The 16345-nt window shown below is 46.4% G+C and overlaps 1 protein-coding gene across 14 annotated transcripts in view; it reads left to right on the top strand.

Moving 5' to 3' along the window:
- The window catches only part of PPP2R5C (protein phosphatase 2 regulatory subunit B'gamma), a 167994-nt gene that overhangs the window by 134985 nt on the left and 16664 nt on the right, over positions 1 to 16345 (top strand). For all 14 annotated transcript variants that reach the window (XM_031667837.1, XM_031667828.1, XM_031667825.1 and 11 more), the window contains 3 exons: positions 7279 to 7449; positions 12264 to 12391; positions 15385 to 15486. In XM_031667837.1, coding sequence (XP_031523697.1) covers positions 7279 to 7449; positions 12264 to 12391; positions 15385 to 15486 — 401 coding nt within the window. The remainder of the gene's footprint in view (positions 1 to 7278; positions 7450 to 12263; positions 12392 to 15384; positions 15487 to 16345) is intronic.

Here is a 16345-nt window from a genome sequence, read left to right as displayed (position 1 = left end):
GTTTGTCAGAGGATTTGTAATCTTGTTTATTAAAAGTAAAAGGCTGTCATAGCCAGGGTTAAGAGACATGTCAGGTGCCAGTTTAAACATTTAAATACATTTTTGAAGCAACTTTATTGAGATATAATTCACATACCATACAATTCACCCATTTAAAGAGTACAATTCAAAAATTTTTGATATGTTACATTTTGAATTTGTTTAAATAATGGTAAAATATGTAAAACATAGAATTTGTCATTTTAGCTGTGTTAAATGTACAATTCACCAGCGTTAATTACATTCATAATGTTGCGCAGCAATCACCACTATTTCCAAAGCTTTGTCATCGTCCCAAACAGAAATTCTACCCATTAAACAATAACTCCCCGTTCCCCTCCCTCTGGCCCCTGCTGACCTGTAATCTGCTTTATCTCTGAATTTGACTATTCCAGATACTTTATATAAGGAAAATCATAGAATGCTTGTCCATTCACACCTGGCTTATTTCACTCAGCGTAATGTCTTCCAGGGTTCATCCTTGTGTTGCATGTCAGAACTTCATTCCTCATCGTGGTTGAATGCTGTTCTACTGTATGGATAGAACACATTGGGTTTATCTATTGTTTTTTCAGTGTACACTTGGGTTATTCCCACCTTTCAGCTATTGCAAATAATGCTGCTGTTTGTATACTGGTATACAGATATTTGCTATAGTCCCCATTTTCAATTCCTTTGGATATATATCCAGAAGTGGAATTGCTGAATCATATGGTAATTGTATGTTTAGCTGTGGGACAAACCATCATACTGTTTTCCACAGTGACTGCCCCGTTTTACATTCCCCGCAGCAATGCACAAAGGCTCCCGTCTCCCCACATCCTCACCAATGCTTGCTGCTGCTGCTGATGCTGCTGCTGTTGTTTTCTTTCTATCTATCTATCTGTCTGTCTATTTATTTATTTATTTTGGGGGGAGAGAAAGTGTCACTTTGTCACCCAGGCTGGAGTGCAATGGTGCAATCTTGGCTCACTGCAACCTCTGCCTCTTGGGTTCAAGCGATTCTCCTATCTCAGTCTCCCGAGTAGCTGGGATTACAGGTGCCTGCCCCCACGCCCAGCTAATTTTTGCATTTTTAATAGAGACAGGGTTTCACCATGTTGGTCAGGCTGATCTCAAACTCCTGACCTCAAGTGATCCGCCCACATCAGCCTCCCAAAGTGCTGGGATAACAGGCGTGAGCCACCGCACCCAACCTATTGTTTTAATTATAGCCAGCCTAGTGGTGTGAAATAGTATCTTGTGGTTTTGATTTGCAGTTCCCTAATGACTGATGATGTTGAGCATCTTTTCAGTGCTTATTGACCAAAATCTGTGTACCTTCTTGGCCCGGGTGCGGTGGCTCACTCTTATAGTCCCAACACTTTGGGAGGCTGAGGCGGGTGAATCACTTGAGCCCAAGAGTTGGAGACCAGCCTGGGCATTATGGCGAAACCCCATCTCTACAAAAAATACAAAAATTAGCCAGGCATGATGGTGTTTGCCTGGGCAACAGAGTGAAACCCTGTCTCCAAAAAAAAAAAAAAAATTGTTTATCTTCTTTGCAGAAATGTCCATTTAAATCCATTGCCCATTTTTTGAATTGGGTTTGTTTTTTTTTTAATTATTTGAGTGTCAAAGTAAGGAATGTTAGGAGCCAATTCACATGTTTGAGTGCTCTTTTAAAAGTCACTGTTAGACTAGAAAAGGTAGATCTTGTCATTCCTCGTCCCTTTCTCTCTTTCACAGTTCTCTTGTGACATTGTAATTTTTATAGTGCAATTGCATGAGAAATTCTTAACATTGAATTTCTGAGTAAAACTGGCTTTTGGGCTCTGCTTTCTTCTAAGCTTTTAAATTCTATGTGTAGATTCCCTCCATTTCACCAACAAAATTCAAGAAGAGCTCTTGTCCTATGACTGCAGAGGTAGCAGGGGCTACAGAGCCGTGAGCTGGGCCCGCCGTGCCCTGCCAGGCCCTCGTGGAGGGTCGCATCCCTGCACGCTCTCCCTCCGCCGCTAGATGCCTCCACCCGAGATTTTGGGGACCTCCCAAGGAAATGTACCAAATCTCATCACACTTCAGCATCAAGCATAGTCAAGGCTTAGGGTGAGGAGGTGTTATTTTTATCCTCCTTAACTGACTGAAGACATGTTTAGGTAGGAAAAAGAAAAATGAACAGTGTTAATAAAACTCATTGGGGATTTTTGTTTAACTGTATTTTCACCAGTGGTTACATGCCTTAACTCTTCTGCCTATATTTGAGGTCTTCTCCACACTGAAGGGTGCGAGGTTGTATTACTATTATTATTATTATTATTATTTGGAGACAGGATCTTGCTCTGTCACCCAGGCTGGAGTACAGTGGCGTGATCTCGACTCACTGCAACCTCCACCTCCCAGGTTCAAGAGATTCTCCTGCCTCAGCCTCCCAAGTAGCTGGGATTACAGGCGCACACCACCAGGCCTGGCTAATTTTCGTGGTTTTAGTAGAGATGGGGTTTCGCCATGCTGGCGAAGCTGGTCTCGAACTCCTGACCTCAGGTGATCCACCCACCTCAGCCTCCCAAAGTGCTGAGATTGCAGGCGTGAGCCACTGCACCTGGCCAAGAGGTGGTATTATTCAGAGTTTTCTAGAGGGACAGAACTAATAAGATAGATTATATATAAAGGAGAGTTTATTAAGGAGTATTAACTCACATGATTACAAGGTCCTACGATAGGCCAATCGCAGGCTGAGGAGCAGGGAAGCCAGGCCTGTTCCACAGCTGAGGAACTTGGAGTCTGATGTTCGAGGGCAGGAAGCATCCAGCACAGCAGAAAGATGTAGGCTGGGAGACTGGGCCAGTCTAGTCTTTTCCCATTCTTCTGCCTGCCTCATATTCTGGCCTCTCTGGCAGCTTAGATGGTACCCACCCACATTAAGGGTGGGTCTGCCTTTCCCAGCCCACTGACTCAAATGTTAATCTCCTTTTGCATCACCCTCACAGACACACCCAGTGCATCCTTCAATCCAATCAAGTTGGCACTGAGTATTAACTGTCACAGAGATTTTACTAGAGAAAGTAATATGTAAAATAAATAAATAAATTTCTCTCTCCCCTCCTCTCCCACGTTTTCCTATTCAAAAAAGAGAGCTGGGCACAGTGGCTCATGCCCCTAATCCCAGCACTTTGGGAGGCCAAGGCAGAGGAGCCCTTGAGGCCAGGAGTTTGAGACCAGCCTGGGCAACCTCCTCTCTACTGAAAAAATAATAACAATAATTAGCTGGGCATGGTGACACGTACCTGTGGTCCCAGCTACTCAAGAGGCCGAGGTGGAATAGTGGCTTGAGCCCAGGAGGTCAAGGCTGCTGTGAGCTATGAATGCACAAACTGCACTCCATCCTGAGTGGCAGAGTAAGACCCTGTTTCAAATAAATAAGTAAGTACAAATAGAAGGAAAAGAAAGATATGGAAGGAGAGATTTTTTGAAAGTCTGCAGTTTTCTTTCATGAATTTTCTTTGTGCGTATTTCTCATACTCCTGTAGTGGCTGAAGAATTCACCAAATGCCACATTGCATTTACCACAGACAGAGGCTGCTCCCACCTAAGCCGCTGTCCCAGCATCTTTATTCCCCCATCCACTGTCTGTCAGCCTGACCCTAATCCTTCTCCAACAAGGGCTCAGTGAATGATCCCCACCCTATTCTCTCTTCCACCGAAAAGTAACAAAAGCAGAGAATGTTTGTAAATGTTTTTAATTCCCATGAATATAGTAAATAAAGTGAATATCACTTTGCAAGAGTGAGAGCTGTTAATTGCAGTCACATCTAAAAGAGGGCAAGAGACCCGGTGCCGGCTTCAGTTGGGTCCTTCCAGCGTAAATGTTACATGCAGGACTCTGACTTAGCACCAGCACAAAGAAGGTACAAACCTCACCAACCCAGGCCCCAGTGTTCCCACCCAGGGACACTTCACTGCTTAGTTTCCTGCTGTACAGATAATGTAATGGTACTGTCCCAGCTTTAGAAAGCAGATATAATTTCCTACATATTAAGAACATTCAGACTCACATGTCAGCAAATTCTCTCTTTTGAAATGCCTATTTTATGAAAACACAAAAGCCATTTTGTCTTACTTCAGCATTGAAAGCTTGTTAATGATAAGATCAAAGTATAGGCTTTTGTGCAGGTGTGCATCTCTTGGTAGCACATAGGACACCTGGTGTCCACGTCCATCTCACAGGCCTGCACCAAAGGGACTCCTGAAGCCATCAAATGTCCAGGCTCAGGAATGTTTAAAGTCAGATCCACTTAGAAGACTGAGATATGAAGGACATGTGTTGCCCCATTTGTAGTAAATACTGTAATTAGTGTTTTTCATTTGCTGATTGTGTGCAGTGCTCAAAAGCTTTCTGGGCACATGAAGCACTTTCTCTGTTGGAAGAAGAACAGAAGCTCATCAGAGATTCTACAGAAGTAAAACTGTGTTCCGTTTTCACCCACCTGCCTCTTCAGTCTCATCACGTTTTACTCCATGGCGTAGTAGCAGCTCTCCTTTCTCCTTAGTCTACCAGGACAGGAAGGGGGCTCCCCCAGACTCAAGGCTGGGGCCACTGGCTCACCTGCCCTCTGCAGGGAGCGGGCAGTCCTTGGTCTTCCAAAGGAAAACCCAGCAGCACACAGCCATGTTGCCTCGGATTCGCGTTCCCTGAGCAGACACCCTCCTCCACAGAGCACGCCGCACTGACGCGACAAAATAGCTGGTACCAATCACAGCTCATTCCAAACGGTGTGAACAGGAAGGCCCGTGTGTGAATCCCATCCCAGAAATGATACCTTTTCCAGAGAAATGGAATAGCTAAATCGGTTGTGTTGTATAGTTCACAAATTAACATATTTCTTCTAATAAAATTCCATGTGACAAATGAAGAGAAATAGATGTAGGAAGTGATTTGCATCTGCTATATCCTTAAGAGTGATTCCAGTACACACGGAGTGTGGTAGGAAGACAACGAATATTTATTCAATAGTTTTGAGGTAGGAGAACCATTAAATGATGCATTTTTAGAAATAATTCCTTTTTTGTTTGTTTTTGTTTTTTGTTTTTTGTTTTTTGTTTGAGACGGAGTCTCGCTCTGTCGCCCAGGCTGGAGTGCAGTGGCGCAATCTCAGCTCACTGCAAGCTCCGTCTCCCGGGTTCACGCCATTCTGGGACTACAGGCGCCCGCCACCACGCCCGGCTAATTTTTTGCAGTTTTTGTTTAGTAGAGATGGGGTTTCATCGTGTTAGTCAAGATGGTCTCAATCTCTTGACCTCGTGATCCACCCGCCTCGGCCTCCCAAAGTGCTGGGATGACTGGCGTGAGCCACCGCGCCTGGCCAAAATAAGTCCTTTTAAAGACACTTGTATGGTAGATTTTTATGTCAGACTTCAAAACTAGCAGCACTTCGTTTTTTATTTTTATTTGGCTTTTTTGGGGTTTTTGTTTGTTTGTTAGAGTCTTGGAGTACAGTGGCACAGTCATGGCTCACTGCAGCCTCAACCTCCTGGGCTCAAGCAATCCTCGCACCTTAGCCTCTCGAGTAGCTAGGACCACAGGTGCCCATCACCACACCAGGCTAATTTTTAAATTTTGTGTAGAGACAGGACCTCACCACGGTGCCCAGGCCAGTGTCAGACTCCTGGGCTCAAGCATTCCTTCCACCTCGACCTCCCAAAGTCCTGAGATTACATACATGCGTGAGCCACCACCCCAGCCTCATTTCCTTTGTTTCGTAGATTTTGGAGTTTTATAAAGTGTAATATCATAAAAGATTATCTGGGAGCCCAATGCCAAAGCATCAAAACAAAATTTTTCTAAATGGATGTTAAATGTCCACCTTTTTAAAAAATCACTGTAATGATTAAAAGGCTGGCCTGCTAAGCCATGAGTTGGTGTGATCTACAGAGCTGGAAATGACTAGTGAGTGAAAATGACCAGGTGGTCCCAGGGGCCAGCATTTGCGGCAGTTGCACAGCACAAGAGCCGTAGAAGCCCCATGATGTTGCTGTGACTGGGCCAAACAGCTGCTCTAACGTGCTGGACTGCACTTGTACGATTTATGTATGTAAGCTCATACATGTACTTCATATATAAATGCCTGTTTTGGATTGTAGTACTTTTTTAGAACTAAGATGGCTACACTGTAAAAATATTATGAAATCTGCATGGATTCAAATTCAGTATTTTGTACTGGTGTGATTGTGGTAAGATGTTTGGAGACTACAGGAACATACAAAGAAAAAAAGGTTGCCCAGTGGAAGTCCTTTCTAGCTGTCTGACTTGGCCAAGGAACATAAAACAGCCACTATCCACAAGCTGGGAAACCACTGCAGTCCGACGGGCTGTGCCTGGCAGAGAGCTGGTGGCACAGACCCTCTGGGTGGTGACAGTCCTAGCTACAGCTGCCACTGCAGCCTGCTCACTGCAGGCCCAGCACTGCTCAAGCTGTTGCATCTGATGCCTACAAGTGTGAGCACAGAGAGCACAGTGCGCCCTGCCCGGGGTCCCACCACAGCACCTGCGGATGCAAGTTAAAAAGGTCAGCTTAGTTCACATCACTATTTTTGACATATTTTTTAACACAGTTGAAAACACTGTCTATGCATACAAAAGTACATATGTTTGTATATAAATAAATATGGATGGTTGATAAATTTGAGAAAGAAATGGGTTGTGTCCACGTGGCCAGCAGTTTCAGTACCGGCTGCTTCCACACTAAAATGTACATATGAATTGATAATGCTCTGTGTTTTCTCCGTTGATCTTATTCTTTCTAAATTGCCCCAACTGCTATTTTTTTTAAGAATGGACTCTTACTGAAATGGTGTTTGATCAGAGAAAGTGGGTTATATAAATTAAAATTGTATAATTTCTGAAGTATGTAAAATTAAGCCAGGCAGGTGGTATGTGCCTGTGGTCCCAGCTACTCAGAGGCTGAAGCAGGAGGATCACTGGAGCCCAGGAGTTCGAATCCAGCCTGGACAACGTGGTGTGACCCGTCTCTGAATAAATTGATTGATCAGATAGTTAGATAACCAGACAGACAGACTGATTTCTCAAATACAGAAGATCGCGTGCAGTGACTGAGTCACTGTTCCCTCTGTAAGGAAGACAGCAGCATCTTCCTGTGTTGCCTTGCAGTGGGGCAACCTCAGTGAAAACCCAGACTTCTTCCCCTGCAGGTGTTGGGGCCTCATGGGCATCAGTCACTCCATGTGTCATTTCTTTTGTAGGTGGTGATGGCACTTCTCAAATACTGGCCAAAGACTCACAGTCCAAAAGAAGTAATGTTCTTAAATGAATTAGAAGAGATTTTAGATGTCATTGAACCATCAGAATTTGTGAAGATCATGGAGCCCCTCTTCCGGCAGTTGGCCAAATGTGTCTCCAGCCCGCACTTCCAGGTATGTGGGGCTTGGGGAGACCTGATGAAATTGTTCCCGTGTTCATTTGGGAAAGGAAAAGTTCCATGTGTAGCTGGCCATGGTTTGCCTCTCATGCAATTTAAAGGTAAAATCCAAGTTTTTACTTGAATTATACTTCAAATACGATGCTGCAACTATGAATTCTATAGAATACCCTTGAACGTCCTGTCCCCTCTGCTGCAATACTTCTCAATGAGAGCAGTCATCTGGCTTCTCTAAAGCTGCCTTTGTCTTCATGTTCAGCGTGCTTCCAAGTTCATCAAACCTTCCTTTCCACACCTGAGCATCAATGTTGATAGACAACAGGCGGTCAGAGCCTCGGCTCTGAGATGCCCTTGCTGCTGAGGCACTTCATTCCTGACATTGTGTAAATGCGTCTCCCTTTACCTTTCAAAACGGCTGACAGCTCTGGCTTTTGTCACTGCCAGATTCCTGTGCGAGAGGACGACCTTGGTCAGAGCTACTTTCTACTTTCTTTTCCCCATTTCCTTAACCCTTCAAGCCAGCCTCAGCTCATCACCTCTTTGGAAGGCCACCCCCACCCACCTTCCCGGCCTGCCTGCCTCTGTTGGACGTGCTAGCCACCTGTGCTTTTGCATCATTGAGCGGATATTTATTGTGCACTCATCATGAACAAGGTGAAAATAGGCACAAAATGAGCACGACCTCCTGGTGCCCAGGGAGCAGGCCACGCAGTGGAAGACGGTGACCGTGTCACACCACCACCTTACAGCCAAACGTGAAAGGCCAGGTGGCGTGTGCAGCAGGCTCTCGGAAGCACATGAGCAGTTACCTCAGCACAAGTCTAAGCGGTTAGAAAAAGTCCACAAGAGTGAGGGGTCCTCCGAACTGAGTCTTTCAAGATGGTTTTGAAAAGAGGTCATTGAAACCAACAAAACTAAGACAAGAAGGCAAGTGACAGAGGAGTGAGAAGCTCTGGAGCGTGGGCAGCCGTAGTAAAGTGAGGCCAGGCTGAGTCGGGTTAAAGGAGGGAACTGCCGTGGTCTCTTCCATTACAAATATTCAGGTTATTTTCATTTTATAAATTTCAGTGAGTTTTCACATTAGGAACTAAGAAAGGAAAATGATGTTTTGGGTTTTTTGTTTTTTTTGTTTTCCATCAATCCTGGCCTACAGAGAAAATAGTTTTTCAAGACTTGTGTGAGCACTTTGCACAAAGGAGCATGGTTTCCTAGAAACTGTAGAGACCAGCGACACAGAGCCCTGGTCGAAGTACAGGAGACACTGGCAGTCGTGGGAAGTGTCCTGAAAACTTGAACTCCTTCCCTAGATGCAAAATTAGCTACCGACATAGGTAACATCAGAATTCCGAGAGAAGACAGGGACGAGCGAACTCACAATGTGCTGTTTTGCATAAAAGCATGTGACAGGGCAAGGAGGAAGGGAAGTCCAGGTGGGGAAAGCAGAGCCAAGGTGGCCATGCAGCTGCCAGGGGCTTGGGTGCCACTCCACATGTCACAGAAGCCTTCACATCCCTGCCAAGAACAGAGCATGAAGGCTGCCAGGGTGGCCTGCCGTGCCTCTGATGAGGGAGTTGAGCGCCAGGACCCCCCGGACCTTCAGCTGCAGGCCCAGTGCCCCCACTCGCCCTCATCTGTGTCCCCCATGCACGCTTGCACCCATCTTGGCTTCTGCTTCTTAGAGGACCTGATCAGCACAGAGTACATTCCAGAATCTTTTCCAGACACATATACATAAGGCCAACTCATTCTTAATTTTTTTTTTTTTTTTTTTTAGATGGAGTCTTACTCTGTTGCCCAGGCTGGAGTGCAGTGACACCATCTCGGCTCACTGCAAGCTCCGCCTCCCAGGTTCAAGTGATTCTCCGCCTCCCAAGTAGCTGGGATTGCAGGTGCCCACCACCACACCCAGCTAATTTTTTTTTTTTTTTTGAGACGGAGTCTCGCTCAGTCGCCCAGGCTGGAGTGCAGTGGCCGGATCTCAGCTCACTGCAAGCTCCGCCTCCCGGGTTTACGCCATTCTCCTGCCTCAGCCTCCCGAGTAGCTGGGACTACAGGCGCCCGCCACCTCGCCCGGCTAGTTTTTTTGTATTTTTTAGTAGGGACGGGGTTCCCCGTGTTAGCCAGGATGGTCTCGATCTCCTGACCTCGTGATCCGCCCGTCTCGGCCTCCCAAAGTGCTGGGATTACAGGCTTGAGCCACCGCGCCCGGCCAATTTTTGTATTTTTAGTAGAGACGGGGTTTCACAATATTGGCCAGGCCGATCTTGAACTCCCAACCTCGTGATCCACCCACCTCGGCCTCCCAAAGTGCTGAGATTACAGGTGTGAGCTACTGCACCGGCTCATTCTTAACTTTTAGATGTTTTTTTCCCACCCAAAAAAAGTACTGGTCTTAAAAACTGGAAAAAGTTAAAGTTTAAACCATCAAGCATCTTAAGCTTCTATTTTCTAAATCAGGCTTAAAATATTACCCCCACATATATTGGTGGGTGGTGGGTGGGTGGGTGGATGAATGGATGGATGGATGGTTTTATTTTTTGTTTGTTTTCTTTTGAGACAAAGTTTTGCTCTTGTTGCCCAAGCTAGAGTGCAATGGCATTATCTCAGCTCACTGCAACCTCCGCCTCCCAGGTTGAAGTGATTCTTTTGTCTCAGCCTCCCGAGTAACTGGGACTACAGGTGCCTGCCACCACACCTGGCTGATTTTTGTATTTTTAGTGGAGACGGGGTTTCACCATGTTGGCCAGGCTGGCCTTGAACTCCTGACCTCTAGTGATCCACCTGCCTCGGCCTCCCAAAGTGCTGGGATTACAGGCATGAGCCACCGCACCTGGCCTAGATGGATGCTTTTTAAAGTACAAGGTATTGAACTCTTAAGTAACAACTAGCCCAGGAGCTGTGCTACGATTGTGCCTTGTTTTGAATCCACACCTCACTCTCATGCGTGCCCTCCCCTCCCCCATTACCTGCCTCCCTGCTGTTCTGCAAAGTTCATCCCAGCTCACTGCCTCTGAGGAATCGGCCCTGATTCCTGAGCCTGGCACAGGCTCACCCGCCATTCTCAGCATCCCACCCATACACACTGCACTGCAACCTCAGGATCTCTAAGCTGTAGGCTTCTGGCAGGAGAAACGTCAGCCCCACGCTGCTCAGAGGCTGCAAGTGCTACTGTGAGTTGTGTGCAGATGGAGGTGGTGATAGTAGTAAGACGGGAGAAGCTCCTCTTCCCAGAGGCACGCATGCTGTGGTGGGGACAGGCCAAGTGTCCTGGTGACTGCCGCGAACTCCCAGATAGTTCCGTGGAACATGCACATGCGTGCTGGTTGACTATGGAGAGAAAACGCAAATAGGGCAGGGTATGAACAGTTGTTGAATCTGGGTGGAGGGAGGTGGGGGGCACTCATTATATTAGTCTTGCAGCTTTGTCTGTTTTTGAAAGTTTTAGTAATAAAAATGGGGGGCCGAGTGCAGTGGCTCATGCTTGTAGTCCCAGCACTTTGGGAGGCTAAGGCAGGCAGATCACCTGAGGTCAGAAGTTCGAGACCAGCCTGGCCAACATGGTGAAACTATGTCTCTACTAAAAATACAAAAATTAGCCGGGCGTGATGGCACGTGCCTGTAGTCCCAGCCACTTAGGAGGCTAAGGTAGGAGAATCGCTTGAACCCAGGAGGCAGAGGTTGCAGTGAGTCGAGATGGCCCCACTGCACTCCAGTCCGGGCGACAGAATGAAACTCCATCTCAAAAAAAAAAAAAAAAAAAAATTAAAAAACAGAAATGGATGGGCCAGGTGTGGTAGCTCGTGCCTGTAATCCCAGCACTTTGGAAGGCCGAGGCAGGTGGATCACCTGAGCTCAGGAGTTCGAGACCAACCTGACCAACATGGCAAAACCCCGTCTCCACTAAAAATACAAAAAAATTAGCCGGGCATGGTGGCGGGCACCTGTAATCCTAGCCACTCAGGAGGCTGAGGCAGGAGAATCGCTTGAACCCGGGAAGTAGAGGTTGCGGTGAGCCGAGATCATGCCATTGCACTCCAGCCTGGGCGACAAGAGCAAAAATCCATCTCAAAAAAAAAAAGAAAAGAAAAATGGGGGAACCACCCTCCAGTGGCTTCCCATGAGTAAGGGCCAGTGCACTCAGGCCCTGTTCCCCTGCCCTCCTCTCGTTCCTGCCCCCACTGGCCTCTGCAGTGGTCCTCAGCCAGCCCCGTGCTGACAACTCAGGACCTCTCCTCCCTCTGGTCCTTGCTCAGATGTCCCCTCCTCCCCATTGAAGCCGCCCCACCCCACACACACCGCCACTCTCTGTCCCCCTGCCCTGCTGCCCTTTGTGTGTGACTTATCGTTTCTAGTAAATTAATAATCATCCATCACCTGTCTCCTCCCCTCTAGAATGTAAGCTCCATGGAGGCAAGGATTCCTGCCTTGCTTTGTTCAGTGCCGAACGCTCAGCAGAACACAGCGCACCCCCTCGACCTGACAGATGGGGGAGGCAGACGGATAGGTGCAGCAGCCTACTTCGAGTTGTCTCCTCAGCATCTAACCAGCGTCTAGCATAAATGTTTACTGAATAAGTGGAGAAATATGTGGCAATGTTCTTGATTGCTTGATGTACAGAAATTATCTGCCTCTTTGTTGAAGGCTCTTCAGGGTTACAGGTCACAGTCTAGAATATTTTGAATTTATAGAAATACTCATAATTTTCTGGTCCAAGGTAGTTCATTACCCGACTCACAGGTTTAATAGCAAGGACAGCTGCCCAATGTCTCAGGCACAACCTCCAGCAAGCCATCCACTTGTGTCTTTCAGGTGGCAGAGCGAGCTCTCTATTACTGGAATAATGAATACATCATGAGTTTAATCAGTGACAACGCAGCGAAGATTCTGCCCATCATGTTTCCTTCCTTGTACCGCAACTCAAAGACCCATTGGAACAAGTAAGAAAGAACTGGCTGCCATCTTTTTCAGTCATTTTAAAATGTGGCACGTTTTACTGCTATTTCAGTTAGAATAAATATCAGAATTTTAAATATCAGTTAAGAAACAAGAATGTCAATTGCTTTGTGGACTTATAAATTAAGTAGCACTGTGGGTTGTTTCTGTGGCCTTTGATTTTACCACCTCACCTTCGTTCCTAGCCAGTAGAGAGGCACATTGGTTTGCAGCCACCTCCCAGTAACAGCAGCTTCTAGGCCTCTTCCTGAGCACCCTGCAGAGAAGCTGAAGGTCTCCGCGGAGCTTGTGGAGCTCAGCCCCCGCAGGGGCACAGTGGCCGCCGAATTCTCGGGGTGTCTCTTGAGCTCTGCGGACATGCACCCTGGAGGAGCCCCTGTGTGAGAGCCAGGAGCCACCCCACAGTGGCCACTCCCTGGAGAAAAAGAGGGAAGCCAGGTGACCTGAACACAGCCGCATTGCCCCAGGAGCAAAAAGCATTTCCTCCTCCTCCGCTCCTTCATCTTTTGACTTAAAGAGGATGAATAAATGTGTTTACTGAGCAATAGTCTTCTGAGACTTTAAAAGGAAACTGTTGATATGGGTGCCATGTTATTTATTTATTTTTCTTTTTTAAATTTTGTATTTTATTTAGACAGGGTCTTGCTCTGTCCCCCCAGCTGGAGTGTAGTGTGACAATCGTGGCTCACTTCAGCCTGAACCTCCTGGGCTCAAGCAAACCTCCTGCCTCAGGGTCCCGAGTAGCTGGGACTACAGGCACCCACCGCCACCCCTGGCTAATTTTTGTATTTTTTGTAGAGATGGGGTTTTGCCATGTTACCCAGGCTGGTCTCGAACTCCTGGGCTCAAGTGATCCACCCACCTCAGCCTCCCAAAGTGCTGGGACGACGTGAGCCACTGCACCCAGGCCATCTTATTTATTAATATGGTATCATCTAATACTCCTGTTATTTAAAGAAATATGAGTATCTGAGTTTTTCTTTCCCCACCTTCTTTCATCTCTTTCCAATGTACATTGTAATTATAACTCAGAACTTAAAGAAGAGCAGCCCTCCTCCCTTAGTTTACGGGTGAGGAAGGGGAGACTTGGAGGGCATCCGCAGCCCAGTCTGCGGTCACAAAGCTGGTGAGCGGCACTCTGGCCCAGTGCGATCTCCTGACTCCCAGTGCTGCACAGTCACCCTACTGCCGGCGGACTAGCCCTCTCCCATGCACCCTCTCTCCTTGTCCGCTCGGGGCTGCCGGTGGCACTGCCTCCTTCCCAGAATTCTGCAGGGCAGCAGCCAGACAGGTGTTAGCCCTGGAGCTCTGAGCCAGACCCCCAAGCAAGGGTCCAGCCAGTCCACTTGCATCAAGTCCTCTGAGGGTTGCCGCCCAGGAATTGAACAAAGAAGGGCAGGCAGATCAGAGTGAGGACGACTTTGGTTCACATTCCTGCCTTCCTCCTGACCAGCTACCCAGGGAAGTTAGCTCTCACCAGATCTTTCTCAGCCGGAAAAACTGAGAAAGTAAAGTGCTTTGCCTTGCAACAATCTTCACTTGGAGGATTACGATACAGTTAAAATGCATAAAGTACCTGGCTTATGATAGGCACCAAGGAAGCATTTGCTGTCGCTTAGTGTCTGTAGGGCCAGCAGCCGTGCTGACAGCAGTGGAACAGCAGCCAAGACCCTGGTGGCCATAGCATGGTGGTTGTAGTTTTTAGTGCAGCACATCCACCCTCAACAGCCTGTTCTTTGTAGCATTAGTTTGTTTGTTTATTTATTTATTTTTGAGATGGAGTCTTGCTCTGTCGCTGCCCAGGCTGGAGTGCAATGGCACAATCTCAGCTCACTGTAGCCTTTGCCTCCCAGGTTCAAGTGATTCTCATGCCTCAGCCTCCCAAGTAGCTGGGACTACAGACACGAGCCACCACTCCTGGCTAATTTTTGCATTTGTAGTAGAGACGGGGTTTCACCGTGTTGGCCAGGCTGGTCTTGAGCTCCTGACCTCAAGTGATCCACCAGCCTCAGCCTCCCACCGTGCTGGGACCACAGGCGTGAGCCACCACGCCTGGTTTGCATTGATTTTTTTTTTTTTAATTGAGCGCAACAATGGCAACAGAAGCCCCTGGAGCGTCGCCGTGTTTCTTGTGTGTGGTTTAGTGTGGTATGAAAGTCAGCACAATCCGTAACTGACTCAATCCCTGCCCATTGCAAAGAAAAAAATGTTCTTTTAAGTGTTTTCTAAGTATGATTTGGGTTTTGTTAAAAAGTGGATTAAGAAGTAATTATGATTTGAGGGTTAGGTTTTTTGGTATTTGTTTTTTAGCTACTGGCAATTGTTGCTCACAATCCTACGGGCCGAGCAGGCTCTGCTGTGCAGGCTTTCGCTGGTGTCTACTGGGGGATCGGGGCTCTTATGTGGCTGCAGTCCGATGGCAGCTAGGACTAGAGTCACCTAGAGGCTCAGCTGGGACAGTTTGGCCTCTTTCCCTCTCCATGTGTGTCAGAGCCTGAGAACTAAGCATTGATTAAGCTGTTTTATGCTAATTTTATTTTCTTTTTCAAAGCTCTGTGTTGGCATTATTAAAATTAATTTTTCTGTCCTCAGGGAATAAGCTGAAAAGAAACTGACATTTATAGGAAATAAAGTATTGCCATTATTGTCCTCTTTATAATTTTGTCTTAATTATATTTGTTCAGGTTTTAATGTTTTTAGTTCAGTTTCTGAGCAAGGTGGGTTTTGGCCACTGTCAGCCGGAGACAGTAAGTGGAGTGGCCTCCGTGGCTGTGTGAGAGCCACGCTGAAGAAAGTCTCCGGATGCGTGGCTGACTGTCAGAAAATGAATAACTGGGAATGAGCAGGCCTTGCCTTTTAGAGCTTGGGAAACCTGTGCAATGTGGGACTGTTGGAATATGGAGCAGCCTGAGTGTGGAGAGGCGAGGGCTCAGCAGGAACACGTGCTCCCAGGCTCACCGTGCCGTTTTCTTTACAGAACAATACATGGCTTGATATACAACGCCCTGAAGCTCTTCATGGAGATGAACCAAAAGCTATTTGATGACTGTACACAACAGTTCAAAGCAGAGAAACTAAAGTGAGTTGTTCCTTTCACAAATTACTGTTTCCAGGATTTTTTTCTTAATCCTAAGTAAACCTCTTCCACTGTTTTGTCCTAAAACGTTATTCTTCACTCGAAAGCAAAACCAGGCCTCTCATACTTGGAGAGCAAATTAAAACTGTGTTATGATAACGTATTTTGAAAGAACGGTGTCTAAAGTTAGCAGTTCTCCCCCCTTGTATTGCCAGATTAATCATCTTTGCAATAAGTGCTTATGTAGGCAAGAATCTAACATTCAGAATTTTTTCTTTTCTTGGCTATATTGGGCTTAAAGGCTATAATGTGTAGTCCATTTTCATGTTTATAAGGCAGGGATTTGAATTATATCCTGTGAGGTTTATACAAGAGAGCAGGAATCTTCATTTCAATGTAGCTTTATTCTGATTTAATTAACTCAGTAATGTGGGCGTTCTCTGGAATCTAGTCTGTCCTTTGCAAAATCAGGGTCCTGCCCTCATGTCTTTGAGCCCACATGTGTCCAGGGATGATCTAAGTGGCAAAGTACTTCGTCCCTAGGCTGTGCAAGTCATAATGTGATTAAATAGTTGTTGGAGGTCTTCTTCCAAGTTGAGTATGGACTATTGGCAGATTTTATTTTTTGCTTGTCACTTAACTGGCTAAGGTAGATAAGCTTTGCACGAATGTAATTCAAAATACGCTGTGTATATATGTGCGTATGTATATGTGTATATATATATATGAAACAACTGCCATTTAGTCATTCCTTAGACAAATACGTGAATATTTACCTGTACACCAGGCCCTGTTTTAGATTCTGGCAATATAGCAATGAATAAAACCCACAAAAATCCTTGCCCTTTTGGGGTTTATATTC

The sequence above is a fragment of the Papio anubis genome, chromosome 7 (assembly GCF_008728515.1).
Source record: "Papio anubis isolate 15944 chromosome 7, Panubis1.0, whole genome shotgun sequence".
Taxonomy (NCBI): domain Eukaryota; kingdom Metazoa; phylum Chordata; class Mammalia; order Primates; family Cercopithecidae; genus Papio; species Papio anubis.
This window is presented reverse-complemented; position numbering and strand designations above follow the sequence as displayed.